Source organism: Mastigoproctus giganteus, chromosome 6 (genome assembly GCF_048544385.1).
Source record: "Mastigoproctus giganteus isolate SK-2022 chromosome 6, ASM4854438v1, whole genome shotgun sequence".
NCBI lineage: Eukaryota > Metazoa > Arthropoda > Arachnida > Uropygi > Thelyphonidae > Mastigoproctus > Mastigoproctus giganteus.
Window position 1 is genome coordinate 175,656,974 of NC_143580.1, and position 19,423 is coordinate 175,676,396.

The 19,423-nt window shown below is 37.5% G+C and overlaps 1 protein-coding gene across 1 annotated transcript in view; it reads left to right on the plus strand.

Annotated features, from left to right (window-relative positions):
• LOC150084765 (cilia- and flagella-associated protein 61) overlaps positions 1-19,423 on the plus strand; it is a 135,221-nt gene that overhangs the window by 98,785 nt on the left and 17,013 nt on the right. The window contains exon 4 of the mRNA XM_090375522.1: positions 12,129-12,298. Coding sequence (XP_090231648.1) covers positions 12,129-12,298 — 170 coding nt within the window. The remainder of the gene's footprint in view (positions 1-12,128; positions 12,299-19,423) is intronic.

Here is a 19,423-nt window from a genome sequence, read left to right on the forward strand (position 1 = left end):
CTGAAGTTGAGGGAGGTCAGTATAGACACCTAATCACCAAAGAGGCAATGTGGATAAAAGTGATTTCACAAGCTTGATCAGGCAAATTTGAGATAGGAAAGCCAGAGCATCACAGATGATTGTGAATATAAATAGAAACTCCATCCCCCCTTTAGAATTACATCTGCAACTGTGAAACAGAGTATAGTCTTGAAATCAGATTGAAACTTCAGGTGCAAACCAGGTCTCAGTAAAACAATCAAGTCTGGATGGAGATTCCATGATGTCAGTTGAGTAAGGATTTCATCATTATGTTTTACAAGACTGTGAGCATTCATAATAGAATACAGTAATTGCATCTTTTGATGCTGCAGTAAGGCATGTTATTTGGTTTAACTGTTAGCAAGTGACAGGGCAAAAAGATGGTTTCACAGAAGTTAGAGTCATTCAAATTCTGGTAGGATGAAGAGATTGGTGAATCATTTGTAGACATTCTTCCCAGTCAGGATTTCAGAACTGAAAAATGCATGAATTGTCATTCCTGTTGACTAGTTTTGATAGCTAAGTCACTGGCTAATGACCTAGTACCAGGAAGAGGGGGGGCATCCATAGAAAGGCCAAATAATGGCTCCCTCATGCCAACAGTAATCCTTTAGTAATAGGTCAATGTCCATTTGTTGATGCTGAATATGGAAAGAGCTGTGCGAATCGTGTTTAGAATTCACTTTTATTACTTTTACTTCTATCTGCAGTTGAGTTCTGATATGCTGCTCTACTGCACAGTTGGAGTTCAAGTCTCGACGTGAAAATATCCTTAGTTGAACTTTTAGTTCTGGGGACTGCTCGCATTGAAGGGTTGGTAGCTGTTCCCACAAAGGAGGAGGAGGATGTCTTCCTGTCTGATTAGAGGCATATTGATTCAGTTGTCCACCAACGTGATCTGCCTGCTGCCTGGAAGAAATGACCTCTTCTAGGAGTGGATTGACAAATCAATTGCCATATTAACATGCTTTCTGAGATTGACTAGTAACCAGAACATATACTGGAGGGTATGGAGGTTGCTTTACAATAGATGCATAAGTGGCTTCTGCTATAGGAGTATCAGTGAAATGTGGGATTTTCCACATTTCAACCAACTGCTACTCCTATAGTGCCAAGTTGCATGTAAGACTGAAGGATCAATAGGAGTTTTGAATAACATCTGTTAAGTCCAAAATTTTCTGTAATAAAATATAATTTATTTCACGAAGTTGGGTGTTTTCTGACCTGATTTTTTCAGTTTCGTCAAGAAGGGAGACCACCATGATTTATGAGTGTCCTGGATTTGAAAAATCATTTAAGCGGTCATCTCATTTGGCTTTTCAACATGTGAGACTTTGTGGTTAAGAAGGTGAGAGAAGGAGCAAGTTGTCTGTTCTGATACCATGTCATGGGGTATGTCCTCGGATAGCCCACTCTGTTCGGTGCCATTTGACGATGAGGGGCAGGTGACACTGAGATTCACCATCAGAAAGTCTTAAAGATCTCTTGGGATTGATACTGAGTTATTTTCATTTTTCATTTGCTTTTTCTTTGTCTGCCTGTAATTTATGTGACATGGACCTTTCCACAAGTCGATCGCTGCATGTAGCATCTTTTTCCAGTTTACCATTGACATATCTATGCATTTTATGCAGTACACAAGACCGCATTGCATTGAAAGAAGTCTTTGCATTTCTTTTTACACATATGGCAAATAATTTGCACTTGTGAAGCCATTGTAATTAACAGTAAAAACAATAAATTTCTTTTAAAATTAAAATTTAAAATGCAGATAGAAAATATGCTATATTTAAAACAATATTATTGCTATCTGAACTACTTTTACAGTAAACTTATCAGAGAACTAAAGTTGAAATACTTTAGAATGTTTTAAAATACACATTCAAAGGGTTAAGTGAGATTTTAGAGACAAACTTAGAACATTCCTAATTTGAACTACAGGCAGTACTTAATGTCACACCACTGCAGCTTAATCAGGAGTCTTTTGAAAGGCATGGTCCTCTTTGTAAGAACAATGACAGGTGACCTTGCAGGCTATTATCAGACAAAAACAGTAAAGTGACCGACCTTGGTTAACCTATGAGACAGTAATCCTTACACTGAAAACTTCCCAGCTTTGTGGCTGCCTACAGAAACTATATGAGATACCTTGTTGTAGTGAAACAAATTTCGTTTTCTATCACTTTAAAACTATCTCTCGAATACTTCTTTCTTCAGCAATGTTAAAAGCAGCACTCGCTGATTCAGAGTGTATAAAAATATTGGTACAGATTCATCTTGAAACAATCATTGTAGCACACACTTGCAGGAGCACAAACACAACACCACAGCAACTCTGTACCATAGTATTCTGTCGTATTGCAGGATCATATAGACAAGACTGCAGTAATAATTCAGACACAGCATGGGTTTGTTAATGGGAAGTCTTGTCTGACTAATTTGATTGGATACTATGACGTGGTCACAAAGAAACTGGATGCAAAAAATAATTTTGATATCATGTACTTGATTCCAGGAAAGATTTTGATACTATTGCACATGGAAGACTTCTGTACAAATTGGAGCAGTATGGCATTAGGGACAAGTTGCTACAGTGGATAAAAGGATGGTTGAGTGGAAGAAGACAGAGAGTGGTGATCAATGGACACTGCTCTTCGTGGACTAATGTTATTAGTGGTGTACCCAGGGATTGCTGTTGGGCCCATTGTTGTTTTGTATATTTATCAGTGATATTGATGATAGTCAAGCTTAATGTTGAAGTTTGCAAGTGATACAAAGGTTTGCAGGGTTGTTAATAACGGTATGACAGTGTGCTACTGCAACAGGATCTGGAAAAGTTGGGCAGATAGGCTGAAAAGTGGCAACTGAAGTTTAACATTGACAAATTCAAAGTACTGCATATGGGTAGCAGTAACTCCAGAGAAATGTACCAACTGTGTGGTGTTTCAGGGTAGTGGAAAATGAAAGAGACCTGGGGATAATTATGCAGTCAGATATGAAGTTTTCTGAGAAGTGCAGACAGGCTGCTAGAGAGGTCATGGGGGGTCCTGTCAATGATATACAGGAATTTTACTAGCAGGTATAAGGAGATGATAATCTTGATTATCTCCTTGTGTAAGGCGATGGTCAAACCACACCGTGGAACCCTTGTTTTAAGAAGGATGTAGAGTTGCTAGAACAAGTACAGAGAATGGCAACTAGACTAGTGAGTGGAACAAAGGTCTGCTCTTACAAAGAAAAGCTTCAGTTCTGCAAATTGCAGCATCTGGAGAATAGGCACCTGCAAGGTGAAAAGCCTCAGCATCTCGACCAACTGGGTCGGTGTGACTAGAAAATGGAAATCAGCTGGAGTTGTGAACATTAAAATCACCAAGGAAAATTATCTCACTGTCAGGAAAGTTGGACTGGAGGAAGTCAAAGAGCTCCAGGTGATTAGTGGAGTTGGAAGAATGGTAGAGACAACAGATGAATTTGACAGAATGAGGTAGAGAGATTTTAAGCCAGAGAAGATCGAAAAGAGGAGATTCCAAATTACCAAGTCTCTGACAGGGAATATTGGAACGGACATATGCACAAATACCACCTTTGAGGCGAAAGGAATCATACAGTGAATAATTTGGGCAACTGAGATGAGCTGTAGTTGAATTAACTGGTAACTGAGATTCTGTCAGGAAAACTACATGGGGTTTAGCAGACTGCAAGTAGAAATGGACATCATTGAGATTAGAATTTAGACCACATATACAAATGAACTAGAAAGTGTTTGAGAGGTTTAGATCTTTTCGCAGATAAACTTACTCTATTAGTTTGACAACTCATGGTGTATTCAATAGCAAGAAAAGGGGGAGGGCATGCTGTATGAAGTAATGAAATTTTTGGATATGGCGTACACGTGGTAAGAATATACCCAGATCCTTGACATAACATGGCCTCGATAATGCCCCCCCCCATACACACTACTCGGACTCCCTCCAGTCACTATCCGGCAGAGTATAGGTAGCAAGATTATACACCAGCTGATCCAGAAGCCTCCTAAAGAGTTACCAATAGGTTCGGTCTGGTGTACTAACTAGCGGCCAGCCTGCGAACACAATTTTGGAGATGTACCCTCGAAATGTAAGGAAGATTGGATCTTGCCATGATGTTCATCATAACCTCAAAAGTCTTTGGTCATACTGCATGATGGAAGGGATGGGGAAGGGTTGACTGGAACCTAGCTCTGGAGACTAAACATGGGTTCCGCCACTTCAAGCCTCCAATAAGCAAAGTGGTGGTATTGCAGTGGTTCATGTGAGACAGTTACCACCTAGTATTGCTTGGTAACACAGAGGGGTGGCATTCCTCCATGTCGTGTGGGCGCCATACCTCAACCCTTGCTTACGTTGGTTCATACCTGGATGGCCACCCACAGTGTGCTTGTGCATGGAGATTATACCCAGATGAAAATGTTACTGCCAAGGAGATAACGGTAAAAGAAGTAGATAAAATCTTTCATATCGCAGAGAACCTCAAACAAAAGGTTTGAGGTTCTCTGCGATATTTATTTCGCCCGGCCCAGAGAAGGTTGTTGTCGGCTATCGGAATTTGATTGATGAAAAGAGAAAGCCAACACTGTTCAAATATTTCCGTAACAAATTGTTTCTTCACTGTGTATTTTATGTCAGAGGTTCCCAAACTTTCTCGGTTAATGGCGCCCTTAGTGTCTAAATAATTTTTTCACGGCACACCGAGACCAAAAGTTGCTAACAGTTCATTTATTAAGTAGTTAGGTCCAAACCACTTAATAAGAAATGTTGAAACTGTGAAGCTAGTAGTTCGCGCAGTGTCTGATAGATGTCGAGTATCGCTGTGTTTCCCTCGAAAATTGGAAATATTCCGTTGTGCACAGTTTGGGAACAGCTGTTTTATGCAATAAACATTTAATTTCATGATTATTTTCATTATCTTTTACATGGTATACAGTTAAAAAGATATCTAAAAGGTATTTTTAAAATTCTTTATGGACATTCCTGAAGATCAAGGACCAATTATAATTTTTCCTATTGATTATTATATTCGATTAACACATTTCCATTTTGTGAAATGCGATCGCAGGACTAATTAATTGCGATAATTGAGGTCAGCCTGTATAGTAAACAAATTTGATGAATTTGAAGTGCTGGTTAAGACATCCAAGGTGGATATTCTTGAGATATCAGAAATTTAGTGCCACTCAGATATAAGGGATGCAGAGTTGGAATTTGGGGAGTACAATGTGTACAAAAAGGATAGACAGGATAGGAAGGGAAGAGGGGTTTTGCTGTTAGTTAAGAAACACATAAAATCTAAGGAAATGCATCCAGTTGACATAGATAGACAGTGCAATTTTGAGTCAGTTTGGTGTGACATAAACACTAGGAAAGCAAAAATGAGGGTAGGAGTTTGTTATAATGAACAAACTCCTATCCTCATTTTTACAATGAACAATTGTACAGAGAAATAGAGTGGGCCAGTAAATCAGAGTGACTTATAATGGGGGATTTTAACTTACCAGATATAGACTGGAACTAGTGGGTTGGTCACTCGCACTAGCAAGTCTTTTGTGGATTTATTGGATGATTATTTTCTACAGCAGCTTGTTAGAGAAGCAACAAGAGGGAGTAACACTCTTGATCTGATTATCAGCAGTGATTATTTATGCATTAAGAATTTACAGATAAAGCAACCACTAGGTAGGCAGTGATCACAGTGTACTGATGTAGGATTTACTTAAAGATGTAACTACCATCGTGGGTAAAGGGAAGGGTTTTTGCTTTCGTAAAGGCGACTACAGTGGTCTCAGATTTTTTACCTTCTATACCATGGGACCAATTGATGATGTTACCAACGGCAAATTCTAAATGGGAAGCATTCAAGGAAGTAATCTTGGAAGCTACTAGGCTTTTTGTTCCAACTAAGAAATACTGCTCTAGGTTCAGGCCCAAATGGATGTCAGATGAACTAATAAGACTCATGGTAGAGAAGAAAAATGCATGGGATGCACATAAAATGTCAGGCGACACAAAAGCCTGTGGTAGATACAAACTAGTCTGTAATCAAGTCACAAAGGAGGTTATGCAAGCGAAGGCAGATTATGAAAAATCTTTGGCAAAGGAAGCAAAGACTTCTTTACTTATATAAACTCTAAAAGGAGGAGGATGAATCAGATTGGTCTACTTGATATCAATGGTTTGACTGTAGACGATCATTCTCAGATAGCTGCCAAACTAAATGAGTATTTGCATCTACATTCACACGTGAGGATTTATTCAAGGAGGAGAGGGCCAGATATTTATCAAACTCTAACAGAGAGTTAAATGATTTTGTAATAACTCCACAAAGTGGTGGAGAAATTGTTGAAGTTGAACATAAGAAAGGCACCTGGGGTGAATGGAATCTCTCCAGTTATATTAAAGGATGCAACAAAGGAAGTAAGCAAACCCTTAGCCATAATTATGAGAGCATCCTTGGACTTTGGGGAAGTCCCCACAGACTGGAGATGTGCAAATGTATCTCCAGTTCACAAAAGAGGATCAAAGGGCGACAAGAGACCTGTTAGTTTGACTTCTGTTCCACGGAAAATAATGGAGTCACTGGTTAAAGAAGCATTGCAGGATCATTTAGACAAGACTGCAGCAATAATTCAGAAACAGAATGGGTTTGTCAAGGGGAAGTCTTGTCTGACCAGTTTGATTGGATACTATGATGTGGTCACAAAGGAACTGAATGCAAAAAATAATTTTGATATCATATACTTGGATTTCAGGAAAGCCTTTGATACTATTGCACATGGAAGACGTCTGTACAGATTGGAGCAGTATGGCATTAAGGGCAAGTTGCTACAATGAATAAAAGGATGGTTGAATGGGAGAAGATAGAGAGTGTTGGTCAGTGGGTACTGCTCTACGTGGACTAATATTATTAATGGTGTCTCTCAGGGTTCGGTGTTGGGCCCATTGTTGTTTTTATATACAGTGAAACTTCTCCTAACGGACACCTCTTGTTAACAGACATCTCTCTACAACGGACATTTTCAAATTCCCCAACTCACCTCCATTGGTTTTAACGTGTTTGCAGCTTCTGTCTAGCGGACATTCTCTGTAACGGACGTGGACAGGCAATCTGCACTGTTTCGTTTAGATTAGCACTTAATTTGATCTCCCCATAACGGACAGTGGAAGAGCTCACAGCCCTTTTTCTAGGAACGTTTCTTCCACGTATTGCCTCAATCGTGTGTTTATTTTCTATTTCCAATTCTCTGAATTTTATCAAGGTTTACGTCATGGTTCTAAACCCTTTTTCAAGAATTTTAAGGCACGTGTAAAACTTCTGATGAATTCAGTGTGTGTAGGGAGGGGAAGAATATGGTCGGCCTTTCGTCTTTTCAGTTTCAGTTTTCAGTTTTGTTCAGTGTCGTGTGAAGTGCACAATGTCTTCTCGTAAACATTTAACTTTAAAAGATAGTCGAACTCATTAATGCGTATGATCGGCAAAAAAATAGTGTTCGCAATCTCGCTGTAAAATTCAAAATCGGGAAGACGCAGGTAAGCGACATCCTAAAGAAAAAAAATGAACTGCTCAAACAATTTTGGGAACACGTAAATGATCAGGTTCAAAAATCATTCCCGAAAACTGTTGGACTTCAAATTTGTCGCGCATGTGCTAAAAAAATTCCCATTAATGGGCTTATTATTAGGGAAAAGGCTTTGGAGGTTGCAAAATCTATGGGAGTAAATGAGTTCAAAGCTTCTGTGGGATGGCTAGACAAGTTCAAAACTCGGCATAAAATTTCTTGGAAAACCATAAGTGGTGAAGGTGGATCTGTTGATACTGGGGTTGTAACAGAGTGGACCGTCAAATTGGAAGATTTATGTCGTGATTTTGAAGCTAAGGATATTTACAACTGTGATGAAACAGGGTTGTTTTTTTAAAGCTCATCCTGAAAACACGAGTCTAAAAAATGAAAAGTGCCAGGGCGGAAAAATTTCTAAGGAACGCTTGACTGTACTATTGTGTACAAATATGCTGGGAGACTTTGAACAACCTCTTGTTATAGGAAACCCACAAAATCCTCGTTGTTTCAAGAGCATAAAGTTGAATCTTTTGGATGTTGACTGGAAGTCTAATAAAAAAGCGTGGATGACACGAGATATCATGAGCGAATGGATAAGTCACTTTAACCAAAACATGATTCGTCAAAACAGAAGAATTATTCTTTTCATGGATAATGCTGCATCTCACCCCACATTGAATTGTCCAACATTCAAATCATTTTTCTGCCACCAAACACATCTGCAGAGTGTCAGCCCTTGGATCAAGGGATAATAAAAAATTTTAAACTTCCCTACAGAAAACGTGTTTTAAGACATCTCATTGCAAACATGAATGATGTAACATGTGCGAGTGACCTTGCAAAGAAAATCAGCATCCTAGATGTGATTCAATGGATTTCCTCTTCAGTAAACGCAATTAGAAAACAAACTGTCGTGAACTGTTTGTAAAGTCTGGCTTCTCAAACGCAAAAATTGAAGTTGTGAACAGCAATGTGGAGCACCAAGAAGAACAAGTACTTCAACATCTATTGATAATGTACGATACTTCCGCTACAAGTGACCCTGGCTACAAAGATATAGACTCAAATCTCACTACAGAAGATGGTGCTTTAGATATCAACGACATTATTGTCGATATTTTTCAAGAAGTTCCCCATGAGGATGAAGAAATGGAAGGAGGTCATTCTGTCGAAGAACATATTAATGACGAACCACCGATGAAAATAGAAGAAGCGCTCATACAAATCAATCGTTTAAAAATGTTTTTCGCTGCTGAAGAAGATACTGAAGGACTTTCGATGGTTTCTTCACTCCAAACAAATGTTGAAAACAAAATTATCAGCCAGAAGAAGGTGCAGAAGAAAATAAGTGATTACTGTATGTATTTTTCTTAAGATAAAGCATAATATGCATAGCACAATTGTATGTATATTATTTACAAAAATATTGTGCAAAATCTGTATATAATTTAATTTAATTTTACATTAAACGTTTAACGATTTTTCTTTCTTTCTTTTTTTTTTTTTCTCCCTCAGACTTCTTGTTAGCGGACACTTCTCTCTAACGGACACATTTTCTTCCCCATGGCTGTCCGTTAAAGGGAAGTTTCACTGTATATATCAGTGATATTGATGAAGGTATACCAAGTCTGCAGATGATACAAAGGTTGGCAGAGTTCTTAATCACAGTAATGACAGTATGCTGCTGCTGCATCGGGTCTGGAAAATTGGGTAGATGGGCTGAGAAGTGGCAACTGAAGTAAACCCAGAGAAATGTACCAACTATGTGGTGTTATACTCAGGGTAGTAGTGGAGAATGAAAGAGTCCTTGGGGTAATTGTGTGGGCATATGAATTTTTCTGAGTAATGCAGAAAAGCTGCCACAGTAGCTCATGGGGGTCTTGTCAATGATATACAGGAATTTTATTAGCAGGGATAAGGAGGTGATTATCCCCTTGTATAAGGCAATGGTCAGGCCACACCTTGAGTACTGTATAAAGTTCTGGAAGCCTCATTTTAGGAAAGATGTAGAGTTGCTAGAACGAGTACAGAGTAGGGCAACAAGGCTGGTGAAGGGAACAAAGGAGTACTCTTATGAAGAAAGGCTTACGTTCTGCAAATTGCAGCTTCTGCAGACTAGGCACCTGTGAGGTGATCTGATTGAGATATATAAGGCCTTGAATGGATTGAGTAGGCTTATTGCTGATGGGATTCTTCCTCTTGCTCAGATTACAAACCCAAGGGGGCATAGATTCAGACTGAGGATAGACAGTTGTAGAATACATGTGCAGAAGTTTTCCTTTAACCTGTGTGTAGTTGATTGCTGGAACAAACTTCCATTTGTTGTTGTGGAAGTTGATAGCTTAAATAAATTCAAGGCAAAACTAGACAAACATTTGGAATGAATGGATCAGTGAAATGGGAAGGGTTTTTTTTTTGGCTGATGCAGTATATGCTTTCTTTCGTGTGCCTCTACTAATGCTAATGCTAACTCTTATGCTATGATGTGTTGTTACTTATGTTATACTGAAATAAAATCTTTATGGCAGTGAGAAACATTTCTGTAAGCTGGAAAGATATCCAGAAATTTACTGGATATCTTTCCAGTAAATTTCTGTGAAGGGTTGTTGGATAAAACTCTGCCTGCGGTTTGACCATGACTATTTTTATTTCCAAAAAATGCACGAAAATGTCACAAAGGAAATCCTAGACATAATGAAACACCTTTACTGGGAAATGGATACTGAAAATAAGTTGCTGAGTCTCATACAGAAGCCCTCATAACCTTTCGTATTCTAATGATTTGTTTGAGTTTCAGGCACAAATGCAAATCGAAGAAAGGGATGATAGTGATGACGAAACCTCCAGTGCCCCTCTCAATGAGCCTGAACTTGAAATGTTTAAAAGAAATCATAATGAAGGCAGAAGAGACAGGAGTCATAGAGGATTCCTATCCCAGTGTTGAAAGGAGTAATATTAGCAGAGGCCACCATTTGCCATATTATCAGAGGCCACCATGGTGATGTCACCATTTGCTGTAAGATTCTTTCTGATGAAAATAAGAACACAACTTGTGATCAAATTTCTTTATCGGGTATGTCCAGTAATTGTATTTATTCATGTTTCATTTAAAAAAAAAAAAATTATTGGTATCTTCAGGAATTTATCTTGGCAAGTTATGAGTTTATATGGAAATTAATATTCAGTTAGCATACATTCAGTTAATCCAGTTTTTTAAGAATGCATTGCATACTTTAACCATGCATTAGGTGTATATAATTTTAGCCATTCGATTCAAGAGCTTTATTCGCAGCTCTGGATTTATAGTTGAATCATTTGATAACATTAAAATAGAATTCACAAATACATACAAGGTAGTTAACAACAACTCTGGTAATAGCTCATATCCTGTGAGCTGATACAGCACAATACGTTTGGGTTTCAGGGTCAGTCCCAAAATTTGTGGAGCCTTGTTCAAGAATTACTTGCAAATCCTGTTCAAAACTTATATGGGGTGTTTTTGTAATAGAGATTTTTAATTTTTTATTTTTTCAAAAATTTACAGTAACTAAGAAATATTACACATTTTCATTTACTAAAGTGATATTTATAATATCACTTTGGTAAATGATACAATACAATAATAATGACTTGCTATTCTTTATAACAATTTTAATATTTTAGAAAACATCTAGCGAATGCTAGGTACTTGTGGACATAGCATTTGAACTCAAACCATTATGACAATTTTTGTAAAATAAGATTCTACTTACTCATTATTTCCTTACCTCCAGAAGTTAAAAGCAATACAGATATTATTGAAAGTGAATATAATGACGCCTCCATAGCCAGGTGGGCAGCAGCAGCAGTAGTGCGTAGCACATACTTCTTGATTAGACTGGAGTTCGAGCCTGTGCCCACCAAATACAGAGGATGCAGAAGGTCAGGGAATGACCATCGCATATCCCCAGCCCAGATAAAGGGTGAGGGTTGGTGTCAGGAAGGGCATCCGACCGTAAAAATTGCATGCCAAAACAATAAAAAACACTGACCCCATATAATAATGTGAAAAGGCAAGGACAAAAAAAAAAAAAATTGAAAGTGAATATAACGTAAAAATTATATTTTTAAATAACTTCCTATGTTCAATGTCAAATGAAACATAAATATTGATAATGAAGTATACACCCTACTTCTAGCAATTTTCAAGTCAACATGTGCAAGTGGGTAACTAGACATTAATATGGCAGTAGACTCGTTGATAGAAATGCAGAAAAGACACGGATGATTTTATTATTTAGACCATTTGAGTATGGGGCCCTGTTTGACAGAACTGGTTAAATATGTTTGTGGCCGGCCCTGACAAGTTTACTGCTTCATGCAGGAATAAATAACTACAAAATGTAGTTTAAATGCAGTAAAATATCCTTAACTGGAAGTTATTAATAAAAATAATTTGTTTAATTAATGAATTTATATGCTCTTACTTTCATATTCTAAAAATATTCTTCCTATTATTTGTTGTCGTTTTATACAGCTCTTTCCAATGCTGATCTTGTATTTGATGGAAAACTTGTTATTGATAATTATTTTAGAACCAATGACAAATACATATATGCAGCAGGATCTTTCACTAAACTTCAACGGCAGTATTATTCTAATTATTGGAGCCATGAACTTTGCAGTTCCAAAGAGATTGGCACACTGGTATGTAGTTTATGAATATTTAAAATAATGCTTATTATATTTACTGAAGAAGGTTTTCTGTGCTTCCAAAGTTTCCTATACAACAATGTTGTCAAATTAAAAATAAAAGAAATCCAATGAAAGCTTTCACCAATTAAAAGTTTGCTGTTTCTCAGCTATAGTTTTATAGCTCAGGAACTCCATTTTTCTTGACATTTTTTTTTTAAAAAAGTGCACAATCTGTCATGTAAAAATGTACAGAGTGAACACAAATTATTTTAAACAACTTCAATACCTAAAAAAATAAAAGTGGCCAAGATAAACAGGCAACCCATTGTTTAGGGAATTCTTTTTTTTTTTTCCTTCTTCTTCTTTTTTTGATACATTATGAAGTTGTAAATAGTATTATTCCTTGAGATGTTGTAAATAGTATTATTCCTTGAGTATGATTCCTTGAGATTATTCCTTGAGAAAATGGTAACACTGAAAAGGTGCACTGAGCAATTGATTCTGATCAAATCTTATACCCAGTTGCAAAAGATACTGTTTTACAAATTACAAGAACATTGCTGGCCATCTAATTTTTTCACAAAAACATTATAGAAGATTATGTATGCACAATAAATATGCATGACTTAAATACAGAGTAAGCACTGCAAGCACAAAGAACTCAAATATTCCAGTGATCCATCTCTTTTTTGCCAGCCCAGAGTTAATCACAAACAGCACAACAAAATTTTGAAGTAAGAATAAAATATAGTCCACCAAGAATTACTAATGTAGTAATTCAATAAAGATTGACTGAAATAGATTGCAGGACTGAAAAAAAAAAAATGCCTACTGACACTTTTGTGAGCATAGAATTGAATGCAAACTGTAAAGATGAATTTAGAGAAAAGTAAAACATAAAATACAATATTGATGGAAGTTATGTACTGAATATAAAGATGAAATGGATAGACCTTGGAAGAAATAAAGAGGTTGGACTGCGTGCATCCTACCTCTTTGGGAAAAGCTACAAGAAAATGGCAAGCAAAAAAAGAACATAGTATTTTTATAACCCCTTAACTCAAAAAAAATTGTCCAGGTTGTGCAAGTGTAGTCGCTACACTGGGGTGGAAAGTCTTGTGAACCATCTAATGTGTGGTTCACAAGCTTCATGTGGCTTACAGAGTCATCCCAAGCATTTCCTGACTACTGTAATTTAGAGGTGGGGGAAATCTCTTGTATCTTTCAATAGAAAGGAGTGGATTTAAGTTCAAGAAAGTGTGCAGTGTTATCTAATATAATACATGCTACTGAGTAACAATTCTGAGAGAAAAGAGGGAGATTCAACTTGTAAAATTTCCAGAACATTACAATTATATGAATTAAAGTTTAAATAAAAGATTCTCTATGGTGATTTGTCAGATATTATGAAAATTATATGTGGCTCACAGTCAACAAAATATTGGGAACCCCCCCCCCACCCCTGACTTACACTATTGACAACCAACAAAAAAATATTTACATGCCAAAACTAGGCTTCTTCAGCTTGGCTTTGGCATGTACTTTACTGAATATTTAGAATAATTTTGAATTTGACTGATATAAAACTATATTTTTATATATATATAAAAATATGTAAACTTCCATTGTAGTGCTTTTGAAGAAACTGGCACCAAAGAGATAGAAGCAAGAAAACATTACAACTGGGAATGCCTTTTGGAGACTGTTTTTCATTTTCTTGATTATTTTAGTGGATAACTGATTTTTTTAGTTTTTTTTTTTTTTTTCTCTCTCTCTCTCTAACTGTGTTTAACATTATCATTAGTAAAGGCACATGATGCAAGAAAGCAAGCTTATATAGCATTAGCCAAAAAAAAAAAAAAAAAAACCAACCTTCTCATTTCACCCATCCACTTGCTCCAAATGTTTGTGTAGTTCCGTCTTGAACCTATTTAAACTATCAACTTCTACAATGACAGATGGAAGTTTGTTCCAGCAATCAACCACCGGCTGGCTAAAGGCAAACTCCACACATCTATCCTACAACTGTCTTTCTTCAATTTGAATTTATGCCCTCTCAGGCGATTATTCTGAGCAAGAGGAAGAACCCCATCAGCATTGAGCATGCTCAAACCATTGAAGGCTTTATACACCTCAATCAGATCACCTCGCAGGTGCCTAGTCTCCATATACTGTAATCTGCAAAACTTAAGTCTTTCTTCGTAAGTGCAACTCTTCATTGCATTCATTAATCTTGTTGCCCTTCCCTATACTTGTTCCAACAGCTCTACATCCTTCTAAAAATGAGTGGCCTCCAGACCTGTATACAGTACTCAAAGTGTGGCCTGACAATTGCCTTATACGAGGAGATAATCACCACCTTATTCCTACTAGAAAAATTCCTGTATATCATTGACAAGGCACAACGAGCTACTCTTGCAGACCATCTGCACTTCTCAGAAAACTTCATATCTGCCTGCACAATTACCCCCAGGTCCTTTTCATTCTCTACCACTGTAAGTGTAGTACCACACAATTGTTACTCTGTGGTTACTGCTTCCCATATGCAATACTTTAAATTTGTCAATGTACAACTTCAATTGCCACCTCTCAGCCCATCTGCACAGCTTTTCTAGATCCTGGTGCAGCAGCATACTGTCATTTGTGTCATTAACAACCCTGTCACCTTCGTATCATCTGCTAACTTGGACATTAAGCCTGATATACCTTCATTGATATCATTGATAAATACACCAAACAACAATTGGCCCAGCACCGAACTCTGGGGGACTCCACTAATAACATTAGACCCACGAAGAGCAGTGTCCATTGATTACCACTCTCTGCCTTCTCTCACTCAACTATCCCTTTATACATTGCAGCAATTTGCCTCCAATACTACACTGCTCCAATTTTTGCAGCAGTCTTCCATGTGAAACAGTATCAAAAGCCTTTCTAAGATCCAAATATAACATATCAAAATTATTCCCTGCATCCAGTTCCTTTGTGACCACATCATAGTTTGTTTGTTATTTGGATTTTAGGAACATTAGCAATTAAGGCCATAGTGCTCCAGGGATATGCGGTGGTCATTCCCTGACCTTTCCGCATCCTCCGTATTTGGTGGTCGTGGGCTCGAACCCCAGTCTAATCAAGAAGCGTGTGCTACGCACTGCTGCTCCTGCCCACCTGGCTACGGAGGTGCCCCACATCATAGTATTCAATCAAATTGGTCAGATAAGACTTCCCCTTAACAAACCCGTGCTGTGTCCAAGTTATAACTGAAGCCTTGTCTAAATGATCCTGCAGTGCTTCCATTAATTTCCCTGCAACAGAAGTTAACTAACAGGTCTGTGTCTCCCTTTGATTCTCCTTTGTGAATTGAGGTCACATTTGCATATCTCCATTCCATGGGTACCTCCCCAGAGTCCAAGGAAGCTCTCATAATTATGGCTAAAGGTTTGCTTACTTAATTTGCTGCCTCTTTTAATGTAACTGGATAGATCCCATCCACCCCAGGTGCCTTTCTCATATTTATTTTCAATAATTTCTCCTCCACTTGGCTCTCAGTTATTATAAAATCATCTAGCTCTGCCAGAGTTTAATTCACCTCTGGAATTCCCCTCTCTGAATAACTCCTCAGATGTGAATATAGATGCAAAATACTCATTTAGTTTGTTAGCTACCTGAGCAGGATCATCAACAGTTGAACCATTGATATCAAGTGGACCAATCTGATTCATCCCCTTCCTTCTAGAGTTTACATAAGTAAAGAACCCTTTGCAGCTTTCTTTGCATCCTTTGCCAAAGAATTCTCGTAATCTGCCTTTGCCTGTCCAACCTCCTTTTTGATTTGGTTACAGACCAGCTTATATCTATCATAAGCTTCCATTGCACCCATTAATTTATATATATCCCATGCATTTTTCTTCTCTGCCACATGTCCCATTAGTTCATTTGATATCCATTTAGGCCTAAACCTTGAATAATATTTCTTAGTTGGCATGAAAAGTCTAGTAGCTACCAAGGTTAATTCTTTGAATGCTTCCCATTTTGAATTTGTTGTTGGTGACATCATCAGTTGGTCCCACCGTATAGAATATAAATACTGTCTCAGAGCACTGTAGTCACCTTTATGAAAGCAAAAACCGTCCCTTTACCCCTGATGGTAGTTACCTCTTTGAGTAAATCCCATTTCAGCAAACTGTGATCACTGCCACCTAGTGGTTCCTTTATCTGCAGATTCTTAATGAATGAAGAATTACTACTGATAATCAGATAAAGAGTATTACTTCCTCTAGTTGCCCTCGAGCATGCTGATGTAGAAAACAATCATCCAATAAATCCACAAAAGCCTTGCTAGTGTGAGTGACCAGCCCCCAAATTCCAGTCAATATCTGGGAAATTAAAATCCCCCATTATAAGACTCTCTGATTTACTGGCCCACTCTATTTCCCTGTACAGTGTCTTATTATACTCATCAGAGTCATTAGGCCTATAACACACTCCTACCCTCAATTTTGCTTTTCCAGTGTTTATATCACACCAAACTGACTCGACACTGCACTGTAGAGCCATGTTGACTTGCTGTACTTCCTTGAATTTTATGTGTTTCTTAACTAATAGCATAAACCCTACTCCCTTCCTATCCTATCTATCCTTCCTGTGCACATTGTTCTCCCCAAATTTCATTCTGCATTCCTTATATCTGTGTGCCACCACGTCTCTGATATCCCGACAATATCTGCCTTTGATCTTTTGACCAACACCTCAAATTCATTTACCAGACTCCTTGCATTGATGTATACGCAAGTATACATGCACCTGTTCCTATTCTTAGCTAACCTAACACAGCCCATGTATTTATATGTTCTCCAATGACTCCCAGCAGTCTCTGAAATATCCTGCATCTTGTTTTCCAGGCTTCTGCTCATTCCTATAGAAGCAGTGCAAGAATCACTTTCACCTCTGCCAGTAGTTACTGTTAATTCATTAGTCTGTGTATCCCCTCCCCCCCAAGCTATCAGTTTTCCGACTCACTTAGCACTGCTTCGATAGCATCAGCAAATATTCTTGCGCCCTATTCTATTTAAGTGTATTCCATCCTTGTAGTTGCAGTCTCTCCTGTTAACAAACACAGACCAGGCTGAGAAAAATTCTACCCTTGAGCCTTGCACAATCACTCCATGGCTGAATTTATCGACAAGGCTCTCATCATATCACGTCTGGGCAGAATTGCAGACACGTTCAAATTCAGCCCTAACTCACAGCTTTTTTTTTTTCAACATCAACCTGTACTTGTTAAGTAATTCCCCCGGTCTCCTACTCTTAATATCATTAGTGCCAACGTGTACAACAATATCACGTTTTGTGCCCTTAAAAGATGATATCTGCTCTACAACATCATTAACCTTTGCCCCTGGCAGACATACCCTGGTCCTGTTCCACCTCTCCTTTTTGCACAATATGTTCCCCGTTTCCCTGACATTAGAGTCACCGACAACTACTAGTTCCTGGGGGGGGATCAGCGCATTCTGCCTTGGGGGTTGCCATTGTGTTGCATGAAGTTCAAGTGCAAGCTCTGGCATTGATGTGGGCAGCTGAGAGCTTGATGGACTCCTCAATTTAAATCCCTCGAGGACATCCACCCTGTCCTTCAAGCGCTCATATAGGCCCATAACAACGCTGAGTTAGCACCTGATTTCCTTACATCGCATGCACACACAAAGACATTCCCCTTGGCAATATCATGTCCCATTCCTGATTGCTCCACAAACATCAAACAATCAGTACATTTCAAAAGGCTGTGATTCAGAGGACAACCGCACCCCCTTCAGTTCGCCCCTTAGCCACAGAACTCCCATTAGCTTGAGCGTTTTGCTTTGCTGCTCTGGTCTGAGTCATGATTTATATTCATGATTTACTGAGTCACTTATATCCCAATGCAGTTATAACACTATATATATATATATATATTTCAGTATCAAGTATTATCTTCTAGTTACGTTATGTGACTTTCGTATCTCCTATCCAGTTATTAATTTATAATGTTACATTTGTAAAATCTAAGTCGTTATATGTATTTAGTTAAAAAGTAAAATTAAATTCACAATGAAGTTTAATAAGGTTAATAAATTTTACTAATTAATTGATAATACTATACTAAGCTAACAGATTTCTAATACAGTGCTACGTGTTTTGACACTACCTAGTTTGGGATTTACATTGTATTGTATAACAATGCCGGCAAGTTACGAACAGTAAATCTATGGACAATAAGTATTACTTAACTTTCAAAATCTCGCTATCTAAATTCAAAATAAACCAAGGAGCCTGACTAGGTCTATAAGCTACTTATAGAAAATAATTTAAAATAACAATTAAGTCAATAAAACAGCTAAATATAATTAAAACTTACCATTCACCGAAGCTGCAAAATCTTGTCCAACATGTGGATTGGATACCCTTACCGATAAGTTCAAGAACATGTGCAGTGTTATCTAATATAATACATGCTACTGAGTAACAATTCTGAGAGCAAAGAGGGAGATTCAAGTTTTAAAATTTCCAGAACAGTGCATTTATATGAATTAAAGTTTAAATAAAGCAGTGCACTGGTTTATATTTAAGTTGAAAATCTGTATACTTATGTACCACACTTTTTTTTTTTTTTTTTGGCAACTTCAAGTTTTGTTTCACTTATAAAGAATCAGTATTTTTAAAAAGATTTCATTAAATCAAACTAATCATGTTGAGTATTACCATATATACTGTAAATGTGATAAATGTAGCATTAACATAATAAAAATGCTGTCATTAATGAAATTTGTTGATGCATGTGTTAAACGCATGCACACACAAAAGATTCCATTTGTATACCCTATTCATCTTGTTTTTAAAATCAATAGTATTTGCCCTCAGCAAGGATGAATAGCTGGACACTGGATTGTTGTTCTGTCTTTAACAGTTTGAGTTAAATATGAAATGAACATCACCTGCAACAGGAACAGCTTTATGAAGTTAAAAAAACTGCATGATCAATGATTCCAAGATTTTGTCTTTATCATCTCTTTACCAAGAGGAAAGACAATTATATCTGTATTTAATCCTTCTTGGGACCTTAAAAAAAAGTAATATGAATTAGAAACCATTTAAGTG